The sequence below is a fragment of the Doryrhamphus excisus genome, chromosome 5, assembly GCF_030265055.1.
Source record: "Doryrhamphus excisus isolate RoL2022-K1 chromosome 5, RoL_Dexc_1.0, whole genome shotgun sequence".
Lineage (NCBI taxonomy): Eukaryota > Metazoa > Chordata > Actinopteri > Syngnathiformes > Syngnathidae > Doryrhamphus > Doryrhamphus excisus.
The window spans coordinates 13,762,501-13,787,365 of NC_080470.1; the positions used below are offsets into that span (position 1 = coordinate 13,762,501).

The 24,865-nt window shown below is 42.7% G+C and overlaps 1 protein-coding gene across 5 annotated transcripts in view; it reads right to left on the reverse strand.

Annotated features, from left to right (window-relative positions):
- The window catches only part of tle2a (TLE family member 2, transcriptional corepressor a), a 57,343-nt gene extending 40,837 nt beyond the window's left edge, over positions 1–16,506 (reverse strand). For all 5 annotated transcript variants that reach the window (XM_058074024.1, XM_058074022.1, XM_058074021.1 and 2 more), the window contains exon 1: positions 15,722–16,506. In XM_058074024.1, coding sequence (XP_057930007.1) covers positions 15,722–15,745 — 24 coding nt within the window. In that variant the 5' untranslated portion in view covers positions 15,746–16,506. The remainder of the gene's footprint in view (positions 1–15,721) is intronic.
- Positions 16,507–24,865: the final 8,359 nt, after the last annotated feature.

Below are 24,865 nucleotides of genomic sequence, written 5' to 3' on the forward strand. Positions count from 1 at the left end.
TTAGCTAAATAAATTCCAGGGTGGGTTATTTTCATCCCTCCCTCCTTGGCGTGTACTGGCTTGTGAGGTAACAAAACGCTGGGTGAGTCTGCCCTGGGTCAGGGATTCCCAGTCTGTGTGTTGGGACACGACGGTTGCAGAAAGCTTGTCATAATCATAGGAAACATGAAAATATGTCATGGCTAGTGACTGCAACCACAGACGTGATGACGATGGCTGATAACAGGATTTACACCCAAGACAGTATGTGGACTTTATTTTCATCCATACGACTGTGTCCAGGGGGGAATTTGAGGGGAATTTGCGGCTGCAGAGTACATTTTAAAAATATGTTTTAAAAGCGGACCTATGATGCTTTTTCCACTTTTACGACCTATAAATGTAGCTAGAATGTTGTATTCTGGTGTTAAACTATACCAACATTTCAGATCACGAGGTGTCCGCATTTGGAAGTGAGTCCTGAAAGAAGTTTGGGATGGAACAAAACGATCAAATTTTTTCTAACACCAATTTCCTTATATGGGCGTGCCCGGGTACAAGATGTATGCCTACCCTCCTTCGCGCTCTGCTATACTGTTTTGTTTTGGGAGTCTGACCAATCATAGCAAAGTGGGTGTGCCCGGATGCGGATTGTGGTTGGAATAAATTAAAACAGACCTTTACAACAATATTACTATTTGAAATATTAAAGAAAAAATTACCATTTTAATGAGGAACAAACAAATGAGCAAACAAAGTTGTAATAGTTGGAAATAAAGTCAAAAGATAAAGTCAAAAAGTGGGAATAGGAAAAGAACGTTTACATATTATTTAAGAAGAAACAGCAGAAATGGGAAACACTCGCTCTCATCAAACATCTCAGCTGCAGTGGTTTCACTGCCTTCAGAACAATGAGGATTTCATACATGAACAAATCTTTCTCTCTGTGGAGAGCATTATAGCATTATACTGGCAAAAAATTAAGTTTGATGGGCTATTTTTGTTGTCAAAAGTTGCCATTTACCCAGTAAAGCTTATGTAGGAATCACTGGTTGGACTGGACTACATGTCGGTGGTACTAGCATAAAAAAACACTTCATTGGGTTCTGCCTTTAGGGACTTCACACAAGTGTTTTCATCTCCGCAATAGCGACTTGGGAAAAATGTGTTGGTGATGGCACCTCATATCTTCGGTAGACTCCTTTACCAGTTCCAAAAAGCCGTACACACAGCATGAACGGTTCGTTTACATTTCGCTATACAGCCGATAATGGCTGCAGTTAAAGCTTTGTGACCAGGAGTGACCGAAGCAAAACTTGAATGCTCATTTGAGCATTGCTCTCCTGTGAAGTAGCACCATAAATGAAGAAATGTTTTGCTTATGCATTAATTAAGTTGAATTTATCATGCATCCTTTCCATATAGATATCGCGATAGCGATATTTTTTAGATATATCGTGCAGGCCTGCAAACATCGTAAGGGGTGATGATGCAACTGTCCACTCGTGGATTTCACTTCATAGCAACTTTAAGCTACGAAAACGGCCACAAGGTAGCAGAAGTGCAATTGATAGGAGCTCGGTCGAGATCGTGAGAAAGGAGAAATCACACATGACAGGAAAGAGGAAGCGAGAGAGCGTGGAGGAGTGTAGCATGCAGATGGTTACCCATTGCGGGAAACCTTTAACACATGTACGCGTGCACATGTTCAATTCCAGATGTGAAATTTATAAATAGTTGAGGGTATTAGTAAATAGATGATTTGGAGGTAAAACAAGCATGTTATGTTGTTGTTTAGATATTCGAGCTTTTCAAAGTGAAAGTTATGCTTGAAGTGTAACTTTTCACAAGAAGCTGCTTTTCTCCCTTTTTTTTAGTGGGGAACTGATATTTTCCGGAAACGTACCTTAACAGCTGATTACTAATGATAAGAAGAAGAACACCAAAATGTAGAAATATCGATGATGAAAGAAGGGAGCCTGAGTTTCTTTGGGCAGGTTCCATCTTTATGGAGCCATAGAACACAATATTCTGTTTCTCTTGAAAGTCAAAATGGCCGCTACTGAAGGGGTTGTCTTTTGAAAAAAGGCTGTGATTGAATGAATTAAGGAGGTCATTGAGGAGCTTCATTTTGATGATTAGATGACGGATGAGTGAGAAAGATTCACGGCTTTCTGAGACCAAGTACAGATAGCGTCGCTAGCAGAAAGGCACATTTTTATTTTATTTCCATCTCAAACAAATCAACAGACTGCACTACTACGTACGGATGCTGTACTACCCAAATGTAGCGCACCAATTCTGTTATTCTGAACATATTTTTGGTGTACAACGTCTGCCAGCAGAACAATCCATATTGTGGTGAAATGCACTGCAACAACCACTCGTGCACCGTGCAGACGCTGGAATCAGCGCGCCTGTTGTGGACTCTGCAAACAGTGCGGCCATGCCCGCTGTTTTATTTCAGTTGCTTTTAAACCGCAGGCAACAAAACCACAATGACCTCACATCCTTGTTGGCCAAAAAATGCACACACACACACACGCACACAAGCACACACGCAGGGCGCAGACAACGCGCCCACACACGCCACCTCAGACGGCGGATGCGTAAAAGATGCAGCTTTCTGCAAAGTATTTACGAGCACATGTGTACTTTATTGCCTTCACATGAGCGGCCTCGGCTCGCAGCATCGCCCGTCCCGTAATAAATAGGCGTCCCGATTGTTATCACATGGGCGTGACGTTTGTGCGACACTCAACCCGTTAGCCGGGCCTTTCACTGCACTCCTCAAGCCTGAGAATCATACAACGCTGCCAAAACCACGCTGCATTAAATGCATCGGTGAGGATGAGACACTAGCAAAGAACAACAGGGGGGGTTGAGGGTCTAGGACAGGGGTGGGCAAACTTTTTGACTCGCATTGATATGACAAAATTTACGGGGGGGGGGGGCAGACTATATATTTTACACGTAACAGTCCACCTGGTATTATTGTATCTGTAAAATTGTCATGCAATCTGCTATTATTATTTATTATTTTATATTTATATTTAAATATTTTGAAAATAATAAAATATTATAATAATTACAATAAAATTAAAATAATAATTATTATATTATTATGTAAAATATGCAAATATAACAATAATATTATATATAATTAATATAATAATTAGCATTAATATAATAATTATAATAATCATAATAGTTCTAATAATAATAATAATTATTATTATTATTATTATGTGCTTGTGTCCCTTTTTTCAGGAGCACTTTGTAAACAACAGACCATGTCAAAAAACGAAATTGATAAAACCATCAAAAGGTTGGCTCAGGCCATGATGCCAGGTTGTATGTTGAGTTTAAATTAAATACTTTGGAAAGATTGGGCGGGCCGTATTCAAACACTTGGCGGGCCGGATGTGGCCCCCGGGCCGTAGTTTGCCCACCCCTGGTCTAGGGTGTCTTTTTATCCAAAGGGAGAATGAGGGCGGAAGTAGACGCCTTCCTAAGCTAACGTTAGGATGTCCAGGGGTTGTTTAGTCATTTCTAGCAGCCAATGACTTTTCATATTTGTATGAATGTTATGCATTTATATACGCCAACTCATGAATCCACAACCCCTCACTCACTGTGGTGCCTGCTCTGTTATTTGAGGGAATCACCGTGAAATGTGGTACACAACTTTGGGGGGCTGACAAGGATGCGTATGTACTACAACTTGAGTAGGGTTGGTTGTAAAACATGGCCGCCATCACAGGTGCAGGACTATTTCTACTAATGGGTCATTAGTAGAAATAGAATACTTTGAGGATATCTGTATTACATCATGCTAGCATGATCATCCCATGGTACAGTGACCAATTCAGACCGGGCAGCCATAAGTAAAATACTGCAAAGTACGATATAATAGTATTGAAAGGAATATTTTGAAAACCAGCTTACAATATTTTAAGATTATTAGAGCCCTCAAAACATACAATAACACCCTTATTGTCACCGCCCATTTGTATAATCCTCTTAAAATGTTCCCGCCAGGAGGGGAGACAAACCCATCGAGCAAACAAAACACCTGAACCGGCAACACTCTTGGATTTGAAAAGAGCAAAATCTTTGCCAGAGACCACCGTGGCGTCACAGCTGCTTGGAGCGTGTGCCCCAATACAGTGCACCTTGCTGGGCTACGGCAGGTGGCTCCTCCCCCTCATACTCTGGTTCTCCCAAATGTCAGGATATTTGATTAGGAGTGATTATCAACAGGTACACTTGGTAAAATCCTAATTTGTTCCAGTCCTTCTTACCGCCTGGTGTGCACACTTAGACTTAACATGAAGTTATTGGTTTTTAAAACCTATTGTGCATCTCTAGTATGTACTGAATTTTTTTTGTTAACCCCACCCCTCTCCATTTGGCTCCAATCCAGGGAAACATACTGCTAATCTCTCAATGACTCCTGCACTTAGGAGGGGGGCGGCTGCCAGCCAGGCACCTGTTTCATTAGCACCATACATCTCTTCTTTCTCAGACCCCCCCGCCGCCGCCGCCGCCTCCCCTGCCTCCCCCAACAACACACAAACCCCTCCACCGCCTCATTTCTCCCGCAAGCCTCCTTATTCAAATTTCCCTGCTGTCAGCCCACATTAGCAGATCACCACAGTTTGCCTGTCAGAGGCTTTAATTGCTGCATGTGCCTTCTTTTATTAGGTAACCCCCCCCAGCCGCCCCCCTCCCCCGACTCGTTTGCCAATTCCACCGGGACGCACACCTTCACGGCAGCCTGCATAAAACAGAAATCCCTTCAGCCTCTTCCTTCATTTTCTGCTGCTCCTTCCCGCTCTCTCTCTCTCTGCCCTCCGACTGACGGTCGAGCAAAAGGAGGCGAGCTGCTGACGAACGGCCTCGCTCACACGTGGGCAGCAGCGATGATAAAGAGCTGAAGTCAACAAGGCCTCGGGCGGTGGCGCTGGCTTTGCACTCGCTAACTATACTCGTCACGAGAAGACAAAAGAGCAACAAATACACAGAGAAGCTTTTCTTGGTGGAAGATTCCCAAGTCGTAGGCATAACGCAAGATGCTTGCATGTACAGTAGACCGCAGATACTCACAATGGTTACCTTCAAAGACCGGCCCACTCCAACCCCCACAATTGGTAAAAAAAAACAATTTGACAATACCAATAAAATGTCCGAAAAACGCCTGTTGATGTTCTAAACCAGGGGTCCCCAAACTTTTTCCAGTGAGGGCCACATGACTTTTCCCTCCTCTGAAGGGGGGCCAGGGTCAGGGTCGTTTGTTTGTTTATGTTCTATGACTGGGGCAAAGTGTGTTTGTAGTAACGTTGCTCACAATAGGTTACCATTCCAGTTCTATGACAGAAAAATGTACATGCTGTATTGTTCAAGGGGCCGGGTCAAATGTGGAAGTGGGCTGTGTCCAGCCCCCGGGCCTTAGTTTGGGGACCACTGTTCTAAACCCTAAACTATGTCTCTCATCACTACTAAACACGACCGACTGAGGCATCGTAATTCCAGACAACATGAAAAGGTTTTAGGTTTAGGTCAAATTGGTTTTAGGTCACTCTTGGTCAAATAGGAAGAAATAAGTTGTATATTTTCCAGATGCAGTTTTATGGAGTAAATGTCAGATAAAAGGTTGTTTAAAAGCATCGGGTCACGTGATGTCCCAGCGATGTAAATGTCTTCATGGTAGACGACTCCACGCGTGTACACTAGGAGTGTGAATCTCAGCACTGAGGACGATTCGATACGCATCTCCATGCACTGCCAGCGATACCATACATGGAATTTTCTGGCGATACGATGCGTTTCGATGATCATTTAGTTCAAATCAATGCAATCCGATATGATACGGTGCAAATTCTTGCAATATGATGCAATTCAACATGATGCAAATAAGCAAAGGGAAAAAAATGCTTCTTTTTGCCATCTTAAAACAGCAACAACTTTTCAAAAACAACTTCCCTCACAATTTCACATCAGCTATGCAATTACAATAGCAGTGGTTCACTGGTGGAGTAAAACAAACAATAATTAATGCTGTAAAAAATACAGTAGAGCAACAACAAAGTTAAAGTGACACTTTCAACAGTGCAATCAATGTTTGTTTATATTTCTGTCTGCTAAACATACTGCTAATATGAATGAGGTAGCAGCTAGGCTAATACAGTAGTGAGGCGCAGAAAGTGTAAAACAACTTCTACCCTTTTAAAGTTGGTTCACAATTTCTTTGCAAATGACGTTTTGTCGAGCTTTCCAAACATACCATTTAAACATTGCGGGGGGGGGGGGGGGGGGGGGGGTTAAATATAGAAACTTCCTCGCTGCTGCTTGCGTGCGTCCATGTTGTTTTACTAGTTGTTGTATATGCCTCCTGGCTTCCATGCGTATTCAATACAAAATGCCAAATAATGACGGTGCATTCATTGCACCTGGGGAACGGCAGATGTGATGAAGTTGAACATTAATAAAATGGCGCTTGCATCGGATTTTATCGATACCCACAAATGCATCACAATGAATCTAGACTTCACCCGTCAATTGCATCCATACCCGGTGAATGAGCCGATGCACTCGCATCGACGTATCAATTAATATCGATTATTTTCCACACCCTTAGAGTGCACGCGTATCGACAACTCTCGATACGCGTGTCGGCGACTCCACGCAGTGTACAAACAATACGATTCCATTAACGGTTACATTTGTTGACGTAGACATGAGTCTTACATTAGAAAATCAAAAAGCCAGTTGTATAAAAGTGTTACTCTTAGAGTATTTTCAAATGTGTAAAAGACCACATCAAATCCCCAAACATGCAACTGCTATCTATGATTGTGGTAATATAACTCTATTCTTTTATCATTGCAAAGTGGCATTTTCTCATAAAATTACAAAACAGTGATGGTTCAAATGATTTTCAATTAATGCATGACTGATCTATAATGTAATATTGGATTATTCATTCTTGTAAATTGACAATTTTTCCCTTATGAAGGAGATCTAGGATCAAGAATGAAAATGGAATGGAATACTACATGCAGATTGAGGTAATCAAGCTCAAACAAGAACAAACTCTGGTATCTACATTAGCCATTCAACTATGAAGTACGCCGGTATCAATGTCAACTACAAAAGGACTCAGAGCGCAGACGTCTGCGAAGCACCATACATGCTAATGTTAGCATGCTAACACCTAAATGGCTAAAATGTTACTATATTACTAATAATAGTAGGCTAGGAATGTGAACATGCTAACAAGTAACATGATAACACCTAATATAAGTACATAAGCACTAAGTGTTTATATACATATGTGTACACCTATGAAAATGCTAGAAATGCTGCTATGCTAATGGTAACATTAGCATGCTAACACCTGGTATAATAGTGGTAAGTGTTTATATATGTGTACACCTATGAGAACCGTTAGAAATTCTACAATGCTAATGTTAGCATGCTAACAATGCTAACACCTAGCATAATAGTGCCAAGTGTTTATACATATGTGCGCACCTATGAAAACGGCTAGAAATGCTGCTATGCTAATGCTAACATTTGCATGCTAACACCTGGCATAATAGTGGTGTTTACATAAGTGTCTAGCTATGAAAATGGCTAGAATGCTACTATACTAATGCTGTCATTTTAACAATGCTAACATTATGTTATCATTTTAACAATGCCAACATTAGCATGCTAACCCCGAGCATGATAGTATTTATATACAGCAAGTGTCTACCTATGAAAATGGCTAAAATGCTACTATGCTAATGTTATTTTAACTATGCTAACAGTAGCATGTTAACACCTGGTGTTCATAAATGTGCATAGCATGATAGCACAATTTCATCCAAATCCATTCAGAACTTTTCATGTTATGTTGGACACAAACAAACAAACAAACAAACAAACAAACAAAAATAAAACAAAACCTCTGCTTTGTGCTGCGCTTGGCGGAGGTAATTATCAATACAAGAATTATCAATACAAACCAAATGACCAGGAAGTCCTGCGCGTGTATGGCCTGCGATTGGCAAAATGAGCTTTTCAACATAATCCACTGAGACAAGCGACACTGAGAGCCGGCCAATGAGGTCGCTGACAAACCCATCTGAGGTGCGTTATCTAATCCAAGCGATTTCAAATGTAAAGAGAAGGACAAACAGATCTTAATCACACCTCAGTTGAAGCAGAAACAGGAAACGGTTGTGTGTATATTTCATGTTTGGTTTCATGGTCACTGAATCACGACATTATACTGACCAGAAACCTGCCTGATCACCATTTGCCATCACAGATTTAAGAACGCCGTTGAAAAAAACGAAAAAACAGAAAGGTACGTTCCATTGCTGGTGAGGACCCGTTAATGTCCGGTGACAGCAGCTGTTAGAGGATGAGAAGGGCAAACACTGGAAGGAAACAGAATAAATGAGCACTCACAGTTGTGGTCATTAGCAACCCCCCCCCAGGAGGGCATTGTCCTGAGGAAAAGGAGGAAAGGGGGAGGGAATTAAGCGAATACGACAAGAAGACGTGGATGATGATTTGGAAAGATCTGAGATGAATGCTTGTGCTTTGTGGTGGAGACAGTGGAGCAATGGAAACGCTCTTTTAGCGCCACTTCCTGACAGAGCAAACATGGGGGGGGGGGGTGTCACGTGCCGCTTTTAATTCCAAAGCAATTTAACGTGTAATCGAAATAACAACGTCCCATGATTTTAGTCGTTGTTTCTCATGAACAGGCTTGCTAGTCGGTCCCCGATTATGCAAAAGTGACATTTAAATGTTCTAACAGTTGCGCGTCTCACTCCTGCTTGCTTATGAGCAGCAAACGGCAGAAAAACCTATCATCTCCCCCACTTTTAAGAGAAGAGGCACTTTCCAATTCAATTCATTTTCCCAGGTAACTATGACATCACATGAGAGCCGCGGTCGACACGGGCACCGAGATCAATTCCATCAAGTGCATCAAGCCAAACCTCACTTTTCATATGATTCGGTGTTGCCTCGGTTCTCATACACTGTCTCAGTTAACATACAATATTGTATTTCACCTTTGGTATGTTGAACATTGTTGGATTAACGTATTCAATACCAAAGACGTATGTTGGTGTAGTTCTGTAGAAATATTTGTGTCAAAGTGCTTGAAATGTATCTTTTCACCAAAAGCTGCTTTTCTCCCGTTTTTTAGTTGGGAACTGATATTTTCCTGAAACATACCTGCATTCTACTGATAATTGTTCATGAACGGAAAAAGGTAGACGAGTCTAATCTTTCTTTTGGTGGATTCCATGTTTATACAGATATACGTAGAAGACAATACTCTGTGGACCTTGAAAGATCAGTCAAAATCATCTGACATGGCCATGACAGAAGGGATTGTCTTGAAAAATGTGTGTTTTCCACCGCATGCACTCTAGAAATATGAACATATACAGCAGTATGAAAAAGTTTGGGCACCCCTGATCATTTTCAAGATGTTCCTTTGGAAATGACGGTTGTTGGGATCAGCCATTCCAGTTAAATATATCATATAGCAGACCAACACAGGGATAGATGAGAAGTTAAATGAACTTCATAGGATTTACAGAAAGTGTGCAATCATCATGTTGTCATGTCATTTGGCCACCCTTGTTGTTTTATTGATTTGAATACCTTTAACGCTAATTATTGGAACACAGCATGTGTTTGGTAAGCTCATTGACCCTTGACCTTTATATACAAGTGAAGCCAATCATGAGAAGACGGGTATTTAAGGTAGCCAATCTTTTCTGAAGAGTAGCACCAAAGTAGCGTCAAAACATCATGTGCCCGTAGAGCAAAGATTGTTCAACATCATGGTCTAGGGGAAGGATACAAAAGCTAGCTCAGAGATTTCAGCTGTCAGGTTCCACTCTGAGGAACATAGTGAGGAACTGGAAGACCACAGGCACAGTTCTGGTTAAGAAGCCTGGAGTGTCAGGCCAAGAAAAATCTCAGATAAGCCAAGGATGGTGAGAACACTCAAGGTCAACCCACAGACCAGCTCCAAAGGCCTCCAACATGGGCTTAGTGCAGATGGTGTCACTGTGCATCCTTCAACTATTCAGCTAAAGCACATTTGGACAGGCCAGCTTCATTTTGGAATGAGGTGCTGTGGACTGATGAATGTCAAATGGAGTTATTCGGACATGGGGGATGGGGGCGTATGCATGGCGGATGAAGAACACAGCATTCCTAAACAAACACTTGCTACCCACAGTAACATTTGGTGTTGGTTCCATCATGCTGGGGGGCTGCGTGACCAGTGCAGGTACTGGAAATCTTCTTCAAGTTGAAGGTGGCATGGATTCCAGTTTGTATCAGCAGATACCAACAGTCTTCAAGAATCAGTGACAAAGTTGAAATTGGCTGGATACTTCCAACAATGACCCTAAACACTGCTCCGATTTTAAGTCATTCACACAGAGGAACAAGTACAACGTTGTGGAATGGCCATCTCAGTCCCCAGACCTAAATATTATTGAAAACCTGACTCAACTGGAGATGTTTTGGAAAGACGAATGTTCCAAAATACCTTCAACCAGAATCCAGACCCCCATTGGAAGCTATAGGAAGCATTTATTTATGCTAAAGGAGGATCTACTAAATATTCATGTCATTTTTCTGTTGGGGTGCCCAAATATTGGCACCTGCTTACTTTATTTGACATGATTGCACACTTTCTGTACATCCTGTGTTGATCTGCTCTATGATATATTTAACTGGAATGGCTGATTCCGACAACATTTAGGAGGGAATATCTGGAAAATTACCAGGGGTGCCCAAACTTTTTCATACTACTTTAAGTCACTATCTTGGTTTAATCCTTTCATCCACAGTCATATTGTGTTGACATTATGTTTAGTGTGGTTATTTCAGGCGTCGGTCGTGGAGAGAAGTATTTTATTTGAGAGAAGAGGAAGTGTTTCATACCTGTGACGGAGTTGCGCTTGGTCACTAAAAACAAAGACTGTAGTCTTACATAAGAGTTAATGAATATTACACTAAATATAGTAAGTTATTGATTGTCTGGTAATTTGTCAAATTAGGACAGAGGACTGAAAATCTTCAAAATAAAAGTTCCAGGTAAGTTGTTGCTTTTGATCTGGACATTATTTTAAATGCGTGACTCACGCTGATCTCCCTTTGGTTATTTTCGGATGGGAGGTGTAACCTTTGTGACATGACTCGGCCCCCCCAAATGGACAATGAATCTGGTGTCGAGCCTGTTCCTGGCCGATACTGGTTTGACTCCAGGTCTGAACTAAATCTGCACCATTGTCATACAATGCACTTCTACATGACTGTACTGCTCAATATTGCTTAGCTTTGTTCTGCAGTATAACTAATAAGACTATGTTTGCTAAATACGTATTGTAGTAGTGCAGTAAACCTCGGATATATCGGACTCGGATATATCGGAAATTCGCTCACAACGGACAGATAAAAAAGAACCGATTTTTCTGTAATGCATTTCCAATAAAAATTCATTGCATATATCGGATTTTCGCCTATTTCGGACAAAATCTCCAGTCCCGTTCCAATGCATTTCCATGAAATTTCCCTCGCATATATCGGATGGCCGCATCGTGGCGCTCCGATTCGCCGGATCGTGACAGGCCGCTATACGACGTCATTTGCAGCGTTTGCAGCGTTGCCTGCGAGTCCAGGTACATTGGAAACATAGTCAAGGAAGTGCCTTTTTATAACGGATAAAATCCGATTCACGCATATACCGGATATAAATCCGATATATGCGTAAAACGGACATTTTCCGGTATACGCATATAACGGATTTCGCTTATATCGGACAAAACCAGTGGGAACAATTGAATCCGATATATCCGAGGTTTACTGTATTTAATTGACGACACAAGGCCTTGAAAGACTTTTCAAGCCATTACGCGTTTCTGGTTAGATTTTCGCATAAAACAATTGTGAAGCTGAAGAAATGTTAACGCTCAGTATGCAAGTCACATGTTTGTCAAGCACACCGGTCAAATTTGTCACAGTAGGCGAGTACGGCGCTCTGACAGATTAATATTGCATCAAACTGTTTGCCAAGTTGACTGGGCCTTCACTCCAAGGTGAAATGGATGACAGCATGTGTGTGAATGTGTGTGTATAGTTTTTCAATCCCCTGTGGATTGAAAAAGAAACACGGCCATTGGCTTCCCCGACCAGCGCCGCCGCAGACTGCGCCTCTCGCCCTGGGACGCCTGCCCATACATTAAGATGTGGTTTGGAGCTCTCTCAGGAACACAGCGAGGAGAAGCGGGATGAGAGGGATTGGGTTTACAGTGCAAACCGCACAGCCACAGTCTGCCTCCTGCCCTGCCTTCCTGTAGACCCTCTTACTTACTACGCAGCTGCAGTGTGCATTGGGAGGTGGGGGCACAAGATCACGCCAAAAAGGAAGTGCGGGGCTTAAACGCCGATAACGACATATGACAGCGCTGCATATCCTGCCAGCTTTTAAAAACCAAAAAAGATGTCATTTCCACCTGAATGGATGCGAAGTAAATTCCCATTTATATGGTAAACGTGGTTCCACGGTGTGGGACGTGAATGTCAAAACAACGTCAGTGGTGGCGTGGCGCGGCTGGGGCATGGAGATGAGGTTAGGCAAATGAGCGGGGCCTTAATGGTACTCAACGCAGCTGGAGGACCAGTGTTTATGTATTTCAGTCGGCTCAAAAGCTCTCCACCTAACTTGACACAAATTAAAAACCGTGGACGGCTCTCAGGAAAATCATTGAACCTTTCAGGGTTGTCACTAGGGGTGGTACCATGAAAAGTACTGTCCAGTTGCCTCCATTGCCATGACACAGATGACGGAATCTAAACAGGCTTATCAAGAGTAGCTTTTGTAATTCTTGGCTTTGGATAATTGGGAACCTACAGGACATTTACGATGCCGGTGATGGTAAAAGCATGTACTTGGTACCCAGTACCCAATATGCAGGGATACATTCATAAGGGTTACAGTGTGTATGGATATATATATGGTTATATGGATGGCTACACACTCCTGTGCGTATTTTACCACTAGCCCTCTGTTGTGTTGGAGAGTGATAGTAATCTGCCACTGAAACTGCTCTTCCATCGGGGGACTCTTTCATGTTAAAAGGGACAGTATGCAACTCAATCCCAAAGAATACAAAGAATATGGCTCGGGTCACACTGCAGGGTATGACGCCCAGTTTGGATTTTTTTGTTAAAAGTACAATCTTTTTTTGTGGTTGTTCTCATTACCAAAAAAATGTGACTTGTCAATAGGGTTGGGCATCGAGTCTCCAGCATGGATGGGAACCTGGACCAACATTGTGATTCTCCTGGAATCGTTCAAATGTTATTATTTCCATTCTAGTTTCCATGCTCACTTTTCTGACCGGAAGAAATAGCCACAATCACAGAAAAACGACAAAGTCTGGCTTACCGTGATAAAAATAGCGGTGGGTTCGGTACAACACAATGATAACATGCACCACCAACATGATTCATGTTTACACATTCATAGTGTAGACATAACACACTACCTCTTCTCTGATGCGCTACATCAGACTTCCTCTAAGCCTTCAGAATCAGGGAAGGTTAATCTGTGACAGCACACACTCTCTTCTCTTTTTGTAAAAACATACAAGTAACCGAGTAAAGATATGTGGTGGGGCAAATAGTACCACATCATAGAACATGGAGCACACTTGTTTGCCTTTGTTTCTACCTTTGCCATTGAGGTAGGGTGAAAACAATCAGGTATTTGTATGTGTAATCCTGAACCGCTGCACACATTAGAGTGAACATTTGTCAAAAATGTATACCCTTACTATTATATTACGAGAATTCTTCTGACAGATGTGCCATTGTTATTGAAACCCAAAATCTGAAAGACTGATTTGAAATTTCTCACACTTAACTGTTGTCACAATCACAACCAAATTTGGTACACATCCTGAGGGTACCGATAAGCATGGGCGTGCAAAATTTGAGCAGGATTGTTTGAAAAATGTGGCCGCTATAAACCAAAACGTTGTTGCAGAACTCAACAAGTATTGTCCATATGTCGCATTCCAAATGAGAATGGATGACTCTGTGAAAAAATGTAATACACAAGGCACAGCTACGTGTGAAGAGACACGGAGGTGAACCCACGTAACGTACAAAAAACTGTAGAAGAGGAAAGAACACATGCACATAAGCCAGTCGTCTTCCACTTCCCATGGCTCATCTAGACATAGGACGAAGTGGAAGTACTTCTGTCAGTCGTGTTGGCGAATAAGACAACAAAATATCAGGAGAATATCGACGGGGGTGAGTCGTGTCCGTCCACATATTCAAATATAATGTATGTTGGCCTGCCATCAAAGCTCAGACAGAAACGACAAGCCAGCATTTTCAGATTTTTCCCCACTCTGGAAGCTGTTTAAAAAAAACGGTGTTTTGGGGCACCCAGAACGCCGTTTTCCATGAGGATAAAATACTTTGGCGTTTTGACCTGAAAACCGTGTTTCCATGTGGATAGGCCCACACGGAAACATTCCAGGGATTTGTTTTGGCGGATTGAAAATAATTTGCATGCACCTGTAGCAGATAGTAAATAGTTGCAACCTAAACTAAAGCACGCAGGCTGGATGACAAGAGTGTTCACTCTGCATTGGTACTAAAGTGGAAAGAATGGAGAGAGTCAACCCTCTTCTCGTTCAGTCTCTTTGTGGAGGCGGGGCTACTAGTCAGCCGGCGTTTACTGAGGCGTTTGGTCAGCGATGTAAATAAAAACAAAATTGCACAAAATGGTGTATGCTCACAGACGGTGTCGCTTGCTACATTGCAACAGCAATGCAACCAATCAATACAATTTATACGGTATACATTTTATACAATACAATCAATGAAAAAATTGTCTCAAAAAAGGTTGGTGACAACATGGATTTGACACACCAAACTATAGACAAAGAAAGAATGCGTACAGATACGCCCTTCGTCCGTTTTTCCAAGGCCGGCCTAGACCTACGACAGAGTGGAATTACTTCTGAGTAAGTATCAGGTCTGTCATGTCCGACGAAATATTCAGATATTATGTTGGCTTGTCGTCACAGCTCACTTCTGGTCATGTGACAGTGACGCCATCATTTTTTTGGGGGGGGGTAAAACAGCATTTTGCTCGTCTACTTGAACGAAAAAACAAAAATTGTTTATCAAGGAACACCATTTCAATGCGGACAAAAGGCTGAAACCATAAAATACTTAAATACCGTTTTGACCTGAAAACGTTTCTGTGTGGACAGCACCTGAAATCAGTCCTCGCCCCAAAGCTTTGGGTACCATACCCAACTGTAGTACGCTCCATTTACAACTTTTAACAATGGAACAGAATTAAAATGAAGACAACGCTTCATCTTGATCATTCTGAAGCACATTTTAGACAGTAGAAGGTCAACAACTGTGTTGTGCTGTGATTTTAATCAATTCAGGGTGGTACCCAGCAAGGGCAAAGCATCGAGAGAAGGTGTCATCGAGATGAGTCCACTCACTTCCACCCTCTCAGCCAACAGAGCAAAAGGACAAACTCGCACTCTTCTGCTTCCTCCTCATCTCCATCACGCCGCTCTGGTACGGTGTGGAGATGGGATGGAGTCTGAAGTTAAGTCGCTATTAACAAATGAGTCGCCACAAGATGGAAGATGGACGAGCTACTCACCGGTGGTCGGTTTTGAGGGAACATCCTAGCCGCCGACGTGCGTCTCTGTGCGGTTCTTGTCCTTCTCTCCGGAAAAGCTCGGTCGAAGAATACGAGTCTCAGTTGTGGTTCTTTTTAGAGATACATTTGTCCCGCTGTGAGAGAAGAGGAAGAGGGGAACGACGTCAAGGTGGAAGCTGCTCTCCGCTCGCTCATTCCTCGCCTCCTTTGTTCTGGCTGCGGCTCTCCCGGAGCACCGCCGCCCAGCTCTCGACGCTCGAGGCCGGGGGGCAGAGAGGAGCAAGGAACGCTCGGTCCTCTCGTTGCGGACGGAGAGCTTCCCTCCGGTTCGGCACAAAGTGTCCAAACTTCCGGTTTTAGCGACGTGTGGTCGGCGTCTGTGTCGCAATAAAGAGGGGAGAGTGGTTGTGTTGCTTGCGGACGGACGGACACACAACAACAACAACGGCAGCGGCAGCGGCAGCACATTCAATGCAACCGCAGCCTCTTTTGTCTCCCTCGTTGGTCTGCACTCTTTTCACACTGCCTCACACCGCCTCACCCTCTCCCCCCTCTCTCACCCTTCAATGGGACATAACATATGAGTGGTTTCTTAAAGGGGGAGGGGGACACCTAGAGACACCCCCACACGCTCACATACTTTGTTTTAATATTATTACCAATCTACTCATTTGGATTCAATATCACTTGGGCTGCTTATATGCTTTTCTTGTTGGAATGCAATTTACATTTAAGTATGCCAATTTTATTTAGATTTTTTCAATTTCATTTAAAGAGAAGAAAAGTGTCCGTAATATAGTTCTCATTGATTGAATGAAAATCTCCACGTGGGGCTGGGTGAACAGCGCTGATGAAATCAGCCAATCCGCGTCCGACATGCCCACGTGGGGGATAACTGTCCTTTCCCTGATTGGAGGGGAAAAGCAGCACGTCAATCAAGGAAGGAATAAAGGCTCCCGTTGTAGTTAACCCCTTCCTGACCAAAAAGGCGTAGGGGGAGGGTTCTTGTGATGTGAATTCCGGCTCTTTCTAAGAGACACGGTGGTTTTGACTCGACTCACTGACAAGAGTCGACTCTTTTGGCTATCTAGTGAATTACTAGACCGTTTTTACTTATAATCACTCACACTTCTCGTGAGAGAACTTAAAGAGTCCCTGGCATGATTCATCAACTTCACTTAAATATGGTATATGTTGTTTGTAATTATGTTCTGCGTTTTTTCCATTTTTGAAAGCAAATGGTTTGTTTGTTTGTTTCTTTCGGCTTTTTCCTGATTACAGAGTCGCCACAGCGGATCTTTTTGATCCGCATACTGATTTTTGGCTTGAGCCCTTTACATTCCGGAATGCCCTTCCTGACGAATACCAATGATAAATTTGCAAAAATGACATTCATAGTTGAAGGCGCCAGCCATGACATGCTAGCGCTCGCAGTTCAGTCTCATTTCCGCAAATGCTGCCATTGAAGTTATTCTATCAGGTAAACCTGATAGAATAACAAATACAATAACTAGCATGATAGCGCTAAGTGTCTGCCAGTGTTAACATTAATGAAAATGGCTAAAAACTGTTACTATGCTCATGTTAGCGTTAGCATGAGAGCACCTGGCATAATAGTGATAAGCGTTTACTTGTGTCTACTTGTGAAATTGGATTAAAAAAAACCTAGTACGCTAATGTGACCATTCTAACAATGCTAAGATGCTAACGGCATGATATATAGATTGAAGAGGGGAAAACAAATAGAATAACTAGCATGATAGAGCTAAGTGTCTGCCAATGTTAACATTAATGAAAATTTAAATGAATAAAAAATGCTATACTGTACTCATGGCGCATGGTAGCAATGCTAACATATTAACATTATCATGCTAGCACACAAAGTTTTTCAATTTCTACTTCTAAAAACACAAAAAAATGCAATTTTAACATCAGCTTGATAACAATGGCAACATGCTAAAGTTAGCATACTAACACCTGGCATGACAGTGCAAAATGTTTATATAAGTGTCAACCTATGAAAATGGCTAAACATGCTACTATGTTAACGTTACCATGTTAACATGCTAATGTTAGCATGTCAGTATTTATCATGAGAACACTATTATGAGCTTTGCTTGTAAAAATGGCTAGAAATGCTACAATGCTAATGGTAGTTTGCTAGCAATGCTAACATTAACTTGTAACACTTAGCATGGGAGCGCTACGTGTCTGTATATGGTAATACTGATAAACTAACTAACTGCTAGCATGCTAACACACCTGATTGAGTTGTGCTTCTAGATGTTGGAATGCTTTCAATCATATGAGAAATGTGTTTGAAAAAGGGCCCATTCATTTTCAATGGGAAAAATCTTTAGGAAAATCGAGTCGTTCACTTGAAAGAGTCGGCCTTTAAGAGTCGTTTTGTTCATCACTGCCAACAAGCATCTTGCTGTGGCGTGGCAGATTGTATCAAGATTCAGCGGTTTTCCGCTTCCTCGCCACAAAAGCAGCTGGTGCGGCGTGAAATCCTAACATTTTGTCCTCGTTGGCGTGCGAGATAAAAATGATGAGCATCATCATCATCTTCGTCATCTTCGTCATCGTCCCTTGTGTTTTGCTAATCAGCACCTCAAGGGAAGGACTGGAAGGACCCGCACTGGTGTGAATCTTACAAAAGCACACGCACACACGCACGTTCCCTTTGCGTGTGTGCGTGATGTCTTCATTGCCTGGAATAGGGAGAATTATTCCAGCGAAAAAAGAAATAAATGGTTGAAAATTGGTATTCTGGTGGCAAGACCCCTTTAGCGGGGCTCATAATTAGAGGGAGAGATATTGAAAAAGCAATTTCTGACAGTGGAAATCACAACCTGCCAGAGGTGGAGTTGGAAAATATACTGTCAATGTGTGTGTGCGTGTGCGTGTGTGTGTGTGTGAGAGAGAGAGAGAGAGAGAGCGAGAGGCCAGGGGGAGGGAGGAGGAAGAGAATAAAGGATGAAGGACAGCAGGGGGGGATGCTGAGAAAGACGAGTAAGTGGGGGGCGGGGGTGGGATGTGTGGGGGGGGGGGGGGTAGTGCACACCAGTGATGAAAAAAAGTGTGTGTGCAGATTGTGTGAGGGAATGAAAGGAGAACGGAGCGAGTGAAGTAGGAAGGAAGGATGGAGGAAAGAGGAGACACCTTTTATTGCCATTTTTTTTAACCCTTGTTGAATTTTAATTTAAACACTGCTGCCCCCCCCCCCCCCCACCCCACCCCTTCACATTTATTAGAATAAAAAGCTCCCCCCCTTCCCCTAAAAACGAGGAAGTGCATTGATGTTGTGTGTTTGCAGGCGGGGGCACAGGAAATGTGTGTGTGTGTGTGTGTGTAATAATACAGATAATAGAAAAAGATAAGTGAAGGACACACACTGTATATGAAGGTGTGTGTGTGTGTGTGTGTTGGCTGAGCTCCAGTGGTTAAATAGGTTCTCTCTGTACAGCCATGGGACATCAAAGTTAACCCCCACCCCCTACCCCCCCACTTCCAAACAATGGAGAAGAAGATTTTGGTTTTAGCGTTCCCATGTGAGGTCGTAAACACGCCGCTCCCTCCGACACACGTATGCCGAGTGTGAGTAAACACATGTTGACTCGCATTCCGCATGCACGCCTTCTTCCCGAGGCAACGACAATGCAAAGCACCCCCAGGAGGGGGGTTGGGGGGTTTGGGGGGGGGGGGGGTAGCCAGCATACCTTCATAATCCCAACTCCCAGCCAAGGAAGGCTGGAGCTCATAGGGAGGCTTGGAATGAGGCGTCGGTTAAGTTGACAGATGACTTCATCCGTCTGTGGTCACACCAAGATCAAACGGCGGCGTGTGATTTTTATTAGGGGGGGGGGCACCATCATCATGGAGGGAATGATGACATCATAGCAATAAAACATAAAAAACGCCCCATGGAGGTGAGATTAGTACTTTCTCCTCCTGCCTGTCATTAAGACTGTTTGCTAAATGCGTATTTATCAGAGGTGCCCGATAAATCTTTTCTATGCTGTTCCATGCTGGAGCCTATCCCAGATGACTTTGGGCAAGAGGCCCCTGGACTAGGCCCCATAATGATTAGTTCAAATGGTGGGAATTTTTAGCAATAAATCAGAAAAAGCCCATCAAGCACACAGCAGCATACCAGCCACTCGGAGCGTGTGCCTGAATACAGTGCACCTTGCCGGGTCACATGTCTTTGTAACTAGCTGCTGCCCACATTGAAGACCTTGTGTTGAGGTAAGAGTCAAACCTTTGTCAGCTCAGCACCAGGATGTGGACGCCCCCGATGACTAGGTTTGCCTTGGGGCCCCCACATGACTAAATACGCCCCAGCTAAGAAGTGTAGCACTCTCATTAGTAACTCTTCTTCCTCCCAATCAGTCCATCTCTCCCTCCCTTACAACCTTCTGGTGTGCAGCAACAACCAGAGCGAACAAGTTTGGAGTTCATTCTTTGTGACGATGTCCTTCATGTGAACAACGTGAGGTGTAGTTTTAGTTCCCACCTAACACTAAAACGTGACTTTACCACATCACCATCTCCTGACCATCTCCAGACCTCCTGAGACTACAGTAGCTAATGTACAAACACTTACAGAAGGAAGGGAAACAGCACCGTCTGGTGGGTTGGGGGGTGTTATTGGGGGTGTTATTGTGGTTGCAGTCGAGGGAAAGTTCGAGAGCTAATGACATGCTTTGACGCGATGTGACTAATGATACATTTATTTCATACATTTCATACATTTTTCATGACATGACATGATTAATCAACTTTGCTTCAGTATGTTATATATTGTTTGGAATTATGTTCTACAAAAATGACGTTTACAGTTGATGATGCCAGCAGCCATGACAAGCTAGCTCTCGCTGGAGTAAGACGGTGGACTTGACCAAGGGAGACGGTGGACATTTTTCATCCAGATAGTAGTCATGCCAAAATGTTGTGTTGCTGCTGGATGTTCATAGTATCCCAGTCATACTGAAGAAGCTTTAAGACAAGCAGCAGCTGCTGCAGCAGCTAAGAAATGTAAAATAAAAAAGGCTATAAAGCAGGGGTCTCAAACTCAGTTTACTTGGGGGCCAATGGAGCTAGGGTCTGGGCGAGACTGGGCCGCATCAGGTTTTCCAAAAAAAAAAAAAACGCATTTATTAAAAACAGAAAAATGAATAAACTTTGCTTTGGTTTCGATTTTCTACAATAAAAGCTCTGATAAAACTTTCCACTGTTCTCAAATATCTTACTTTTTATTTTTCTACTCAAAATAAGATGAAAAATAAATAAACAAATCAAGAATAAAGAAAATCAATCAACCAGTAATAAATAAATATAATAATAATAATAATAAAAGGTCAAATAATAAAAACATAAGAAAGCACATATAGTTGGTGGGTAGACAAATGATTTTTTTCATATTAAAATGAACAAAGCATTATTAGAGCCCTGTAGACATGACAAAACATGACTATAGTCACATTTATACTCTTTTTATTTACAACATATTGCGCAACTGCAGGGTCTCGAGACACATGCTAACTCGCAAACTAGAGAGCTAGCGACCTAAACGGTAGCCTTCAAGTTATTTCCTTTCAACTTAAATAGCCAAAAACTTACCACTTCCACACGGATAGGGAGGATAACTATTAACAGTTATTTAACCTTTAACATGAACATGAATCAAACGTAATCATTTTTTCTGGGTACATGATACCATACAGCATCCATATCAAACTTGCGCGGGCCGCACTAACATTAAACTTTCATATCAAGGCGGGGGCCTCAAAGTAGTGTCCTACTCCGGTTTCCTCCCACATTCCAAAAACATGCTAGGTTAATTAGCCACTCCAAATTGTCCATAGGTATGAATGTGGGTGTGAATGGTTGTTTGTCTATATGTGCCCTGTGATTGGCTGGCCACCAGTCCAGGGTGGACCCCGCCTCTCACCCGAAGACAGCTGGGATAGGTTCCAGCACCACTGCGACCCTCATGAGGATAAGCGGTAGAAAATGAATGAATGAATGAATCACCCTTTATTATCAGCTCCTATACCAGTGGTCTCAAACACGCGGCCCGCGAGCCAAATGTGGCCGCAGGACACTAGTTTGAGGCCCCCGCCTTGATATGAAAGTTTAATGTTAGTGCGGCCCGCGCAAGTTTGATATGGATGCTGTATGGTATCATGTACCCAGAAAAAATTACTACGTTTGATTCATGTTCATGTTAAAGGTTAAATAACTGTTAATAGTTATCCTCCCTATCCGTGTGGAAGTGGTAAGTTTTTGGCTATTTAAGTTGAAAGGAAATAACTTGAAGGCTACCGTTTAGGTCGCTAGCTCTCTAGTTTGCGAGTTAGCATGTGTCTCAAGACCCTGCAGTTGCGCAATATGTTGTAAATAAAAACAGTATAAATGTGACTATAGTCGTGTTTTGTCATGTCTACAGGGCTCTAATAATGCTTTGTTCATTTTAATCGGAAAAAAATCATTTGTCTACCCACCAACTATATGTGCTTTCTTAAGTTTTTATTATTTGCTGTTTTATTATTATTATTATTATATTTATTTATTTATTACTGATTGATTGATTTTCTTTATTCTTGATTTGTTTATTTTTTTCATCTTATTTTGTGTATAAAAATAAAAAGTAAGATATTTGAGAACAGTGGAATGTTTTATCAGAGCTTTTCTTGTAGAAAATTGGAACCAAAGCGAAGTTTTTTAATTTTTTTTGGTTTTTAATAAATGTGTGTTTTTTTGTTTTTTTGTAAAACCTGATGCGGCCCAGTCTCACCCAGACCCTAGCTCTAGTGGCCCCCAAGTAAATTGAGTTTGAGACCCCTGTCCTTGTCCTATACCATTTATCAACTTCTCGAAAGTTGGGTTCGCTGCTAGCGCCAACAATACCGGACGTCCTTCTAAGAACTCTAAGAAGTGTGACCAACCACAGTGGTGTGGGCGTACCTGGAGGCCGGCATGGGTGGATTACACTAAAACAGAACATTTTCTCAGAAAGCACAAAATCCAAGGAAATCCAGCTGAAATAGGTGCAGATTCTGGAAGATCTACAAAGCTTTGTGTGCTGGTTATGGCGTGTAGCTGATCTACAGGAGTCCACAACCGAATACAAAGGACTGAAAAATGAGCACAATAGGTCCCCTTTAAATATTTGGTCATAACCAAAAGGAGCCCCGACATGGAGGCTCCACAGCCGCAGGTTGCCTACCCCGGTTCTAAATCTACTTTGTTCTCATCTGCACTTTGCAACCACGGCCTCCCCATTCCACCATCTTTAAAGATAGGGTCACGGATGGCAGTCAGACATGGCCTCAGTGTTGCTGTCACAGGGGTTCTACTGACCCCCCCATTCAGCCTCACTGGGACCTCCATACCAGGACGACACCGCCCCATCGCTGTCCCTCATCAGACAAGATGGGTGTCAGAGGAGAGACGGCGCAGTGATTTATTGCTCTCTGCTCCTCAGGGACACAACCCCACCCTTATACAAGCACACACACACACGGCATGGACCCCCCCCCCCCCCCCCACCCCCTTGCCTGCTGTATCGCCCCTTGGGGAGGAGAAGGGGGTAATGACCCACATCAGCAGCAGCTCACACACACACACACACACACACACTTGCAGGCAAATCCAAATAAAAAGCATGGCCGACACACATGATAATAGCACATAAAAGAAAGGCTTAACGCCCACAGCCAAGTGAAGGAGGGACCTCAGGAAGTCCACTAATGTGGTTTTCTACGCTCCAAAAGTCTCCTTCGTCATAAGACAGCATTTACTCTCTTTACCACGTTGACACACAACATAACACCAGGAAAAGCTCTTCATACATATTCATGTACACATTCTACTGTACATACTGTACAGGTGGAGGTCCGTAAACTAGACTTTGGTGTACTCATTTTAGGGAGTCGGTTTTTTCAGCTCGGCTCACAAATCTTTCATAATAATCCTTTCTGAATGTTCGGAAATAGGCAAAGATTTAGAATTTAAAACCAGGATAATAAATGACACAAATAAACAAAAACATGTTTGTGTCAGGAGGAGTGGTTACCGCGCAGGCCTCGCAGCTAGGAGACCCGAGTTCAATTCCTGTGTGGAGTTTGCATGTTCTCCCCGTGCATGCGTGGGTTTTCTCCGGGTACTCCGGTTTCCTCCCACATTCCAAAAACATGCTAGCTTCATTGGCCACTCCAAATTGTCCATAGGTATGAATGTGAGTGTGAATGGTTGTTTGTCTGTATGTGCCATGTGATTGGCTGGCCACCAGTCCAGGGTGTACCCCGCTGGGATAGGCTCAAGCACCCCCGCAACCCTCATGAGGATAAGCAGTAGAAAATGAATGGATGGATGAATGTTTGTGTCAGTGAGTGGTCTCACTCGCTCAAATTTTGTATTTGCTGAACGTTTGTGGGCGACTTTAAGAGCTAATATGCTAATAATAAAGAAAAATAGCAATACAAAAATATGCTTGTTGACTGTATTGTTTTGAATTATGGGCCATAGTTCCCAAATTCATATCCTTGACATGAAATTGGATGTAATTATCGTTGTAGAATCATTTACCTGAATTATTATAGATAAAAACCGTATTTCGATCTGTGATTAAATGCAATTAATTTTGAGTTAACTATGGACTAAATGCAGTTAATCATGATCAAATATTTTAATCGATTGACAGCCCTAGTAAAAATACATGATTATACTAAAATAAATAAATTTCAAACCTCAAAGAACAGCTACAAAAAACCTAATTCATTCATTCATTCATTTGCTACTGCTTATCCTCACGAGGGTCGCGGGAGTGCTGGAGCCTATCCCAGCTGTCTTTGGGCGACATATAGACAAACAACCATTCACACTCACATTCATACCTATGGACAATTTGGAGTGGCCAATTAACCTAGCATGTTTTTGGAATGTGGGAGGAAACCGGAGTACCCGGAGAAAACCCACGCATGCACGGGGAGAACATGCAAACTCCACACAGAGATGGCCGAGGGTGGAATTGAACCCTGGTCTCCTAGCCGTGAGGTCTGCACGCTAACCACTCGACCACTGTGCTGCTTTGTACCAGAAAAAGCAGCCCTTTGGTAACAGTTGTGTCTGTACTGA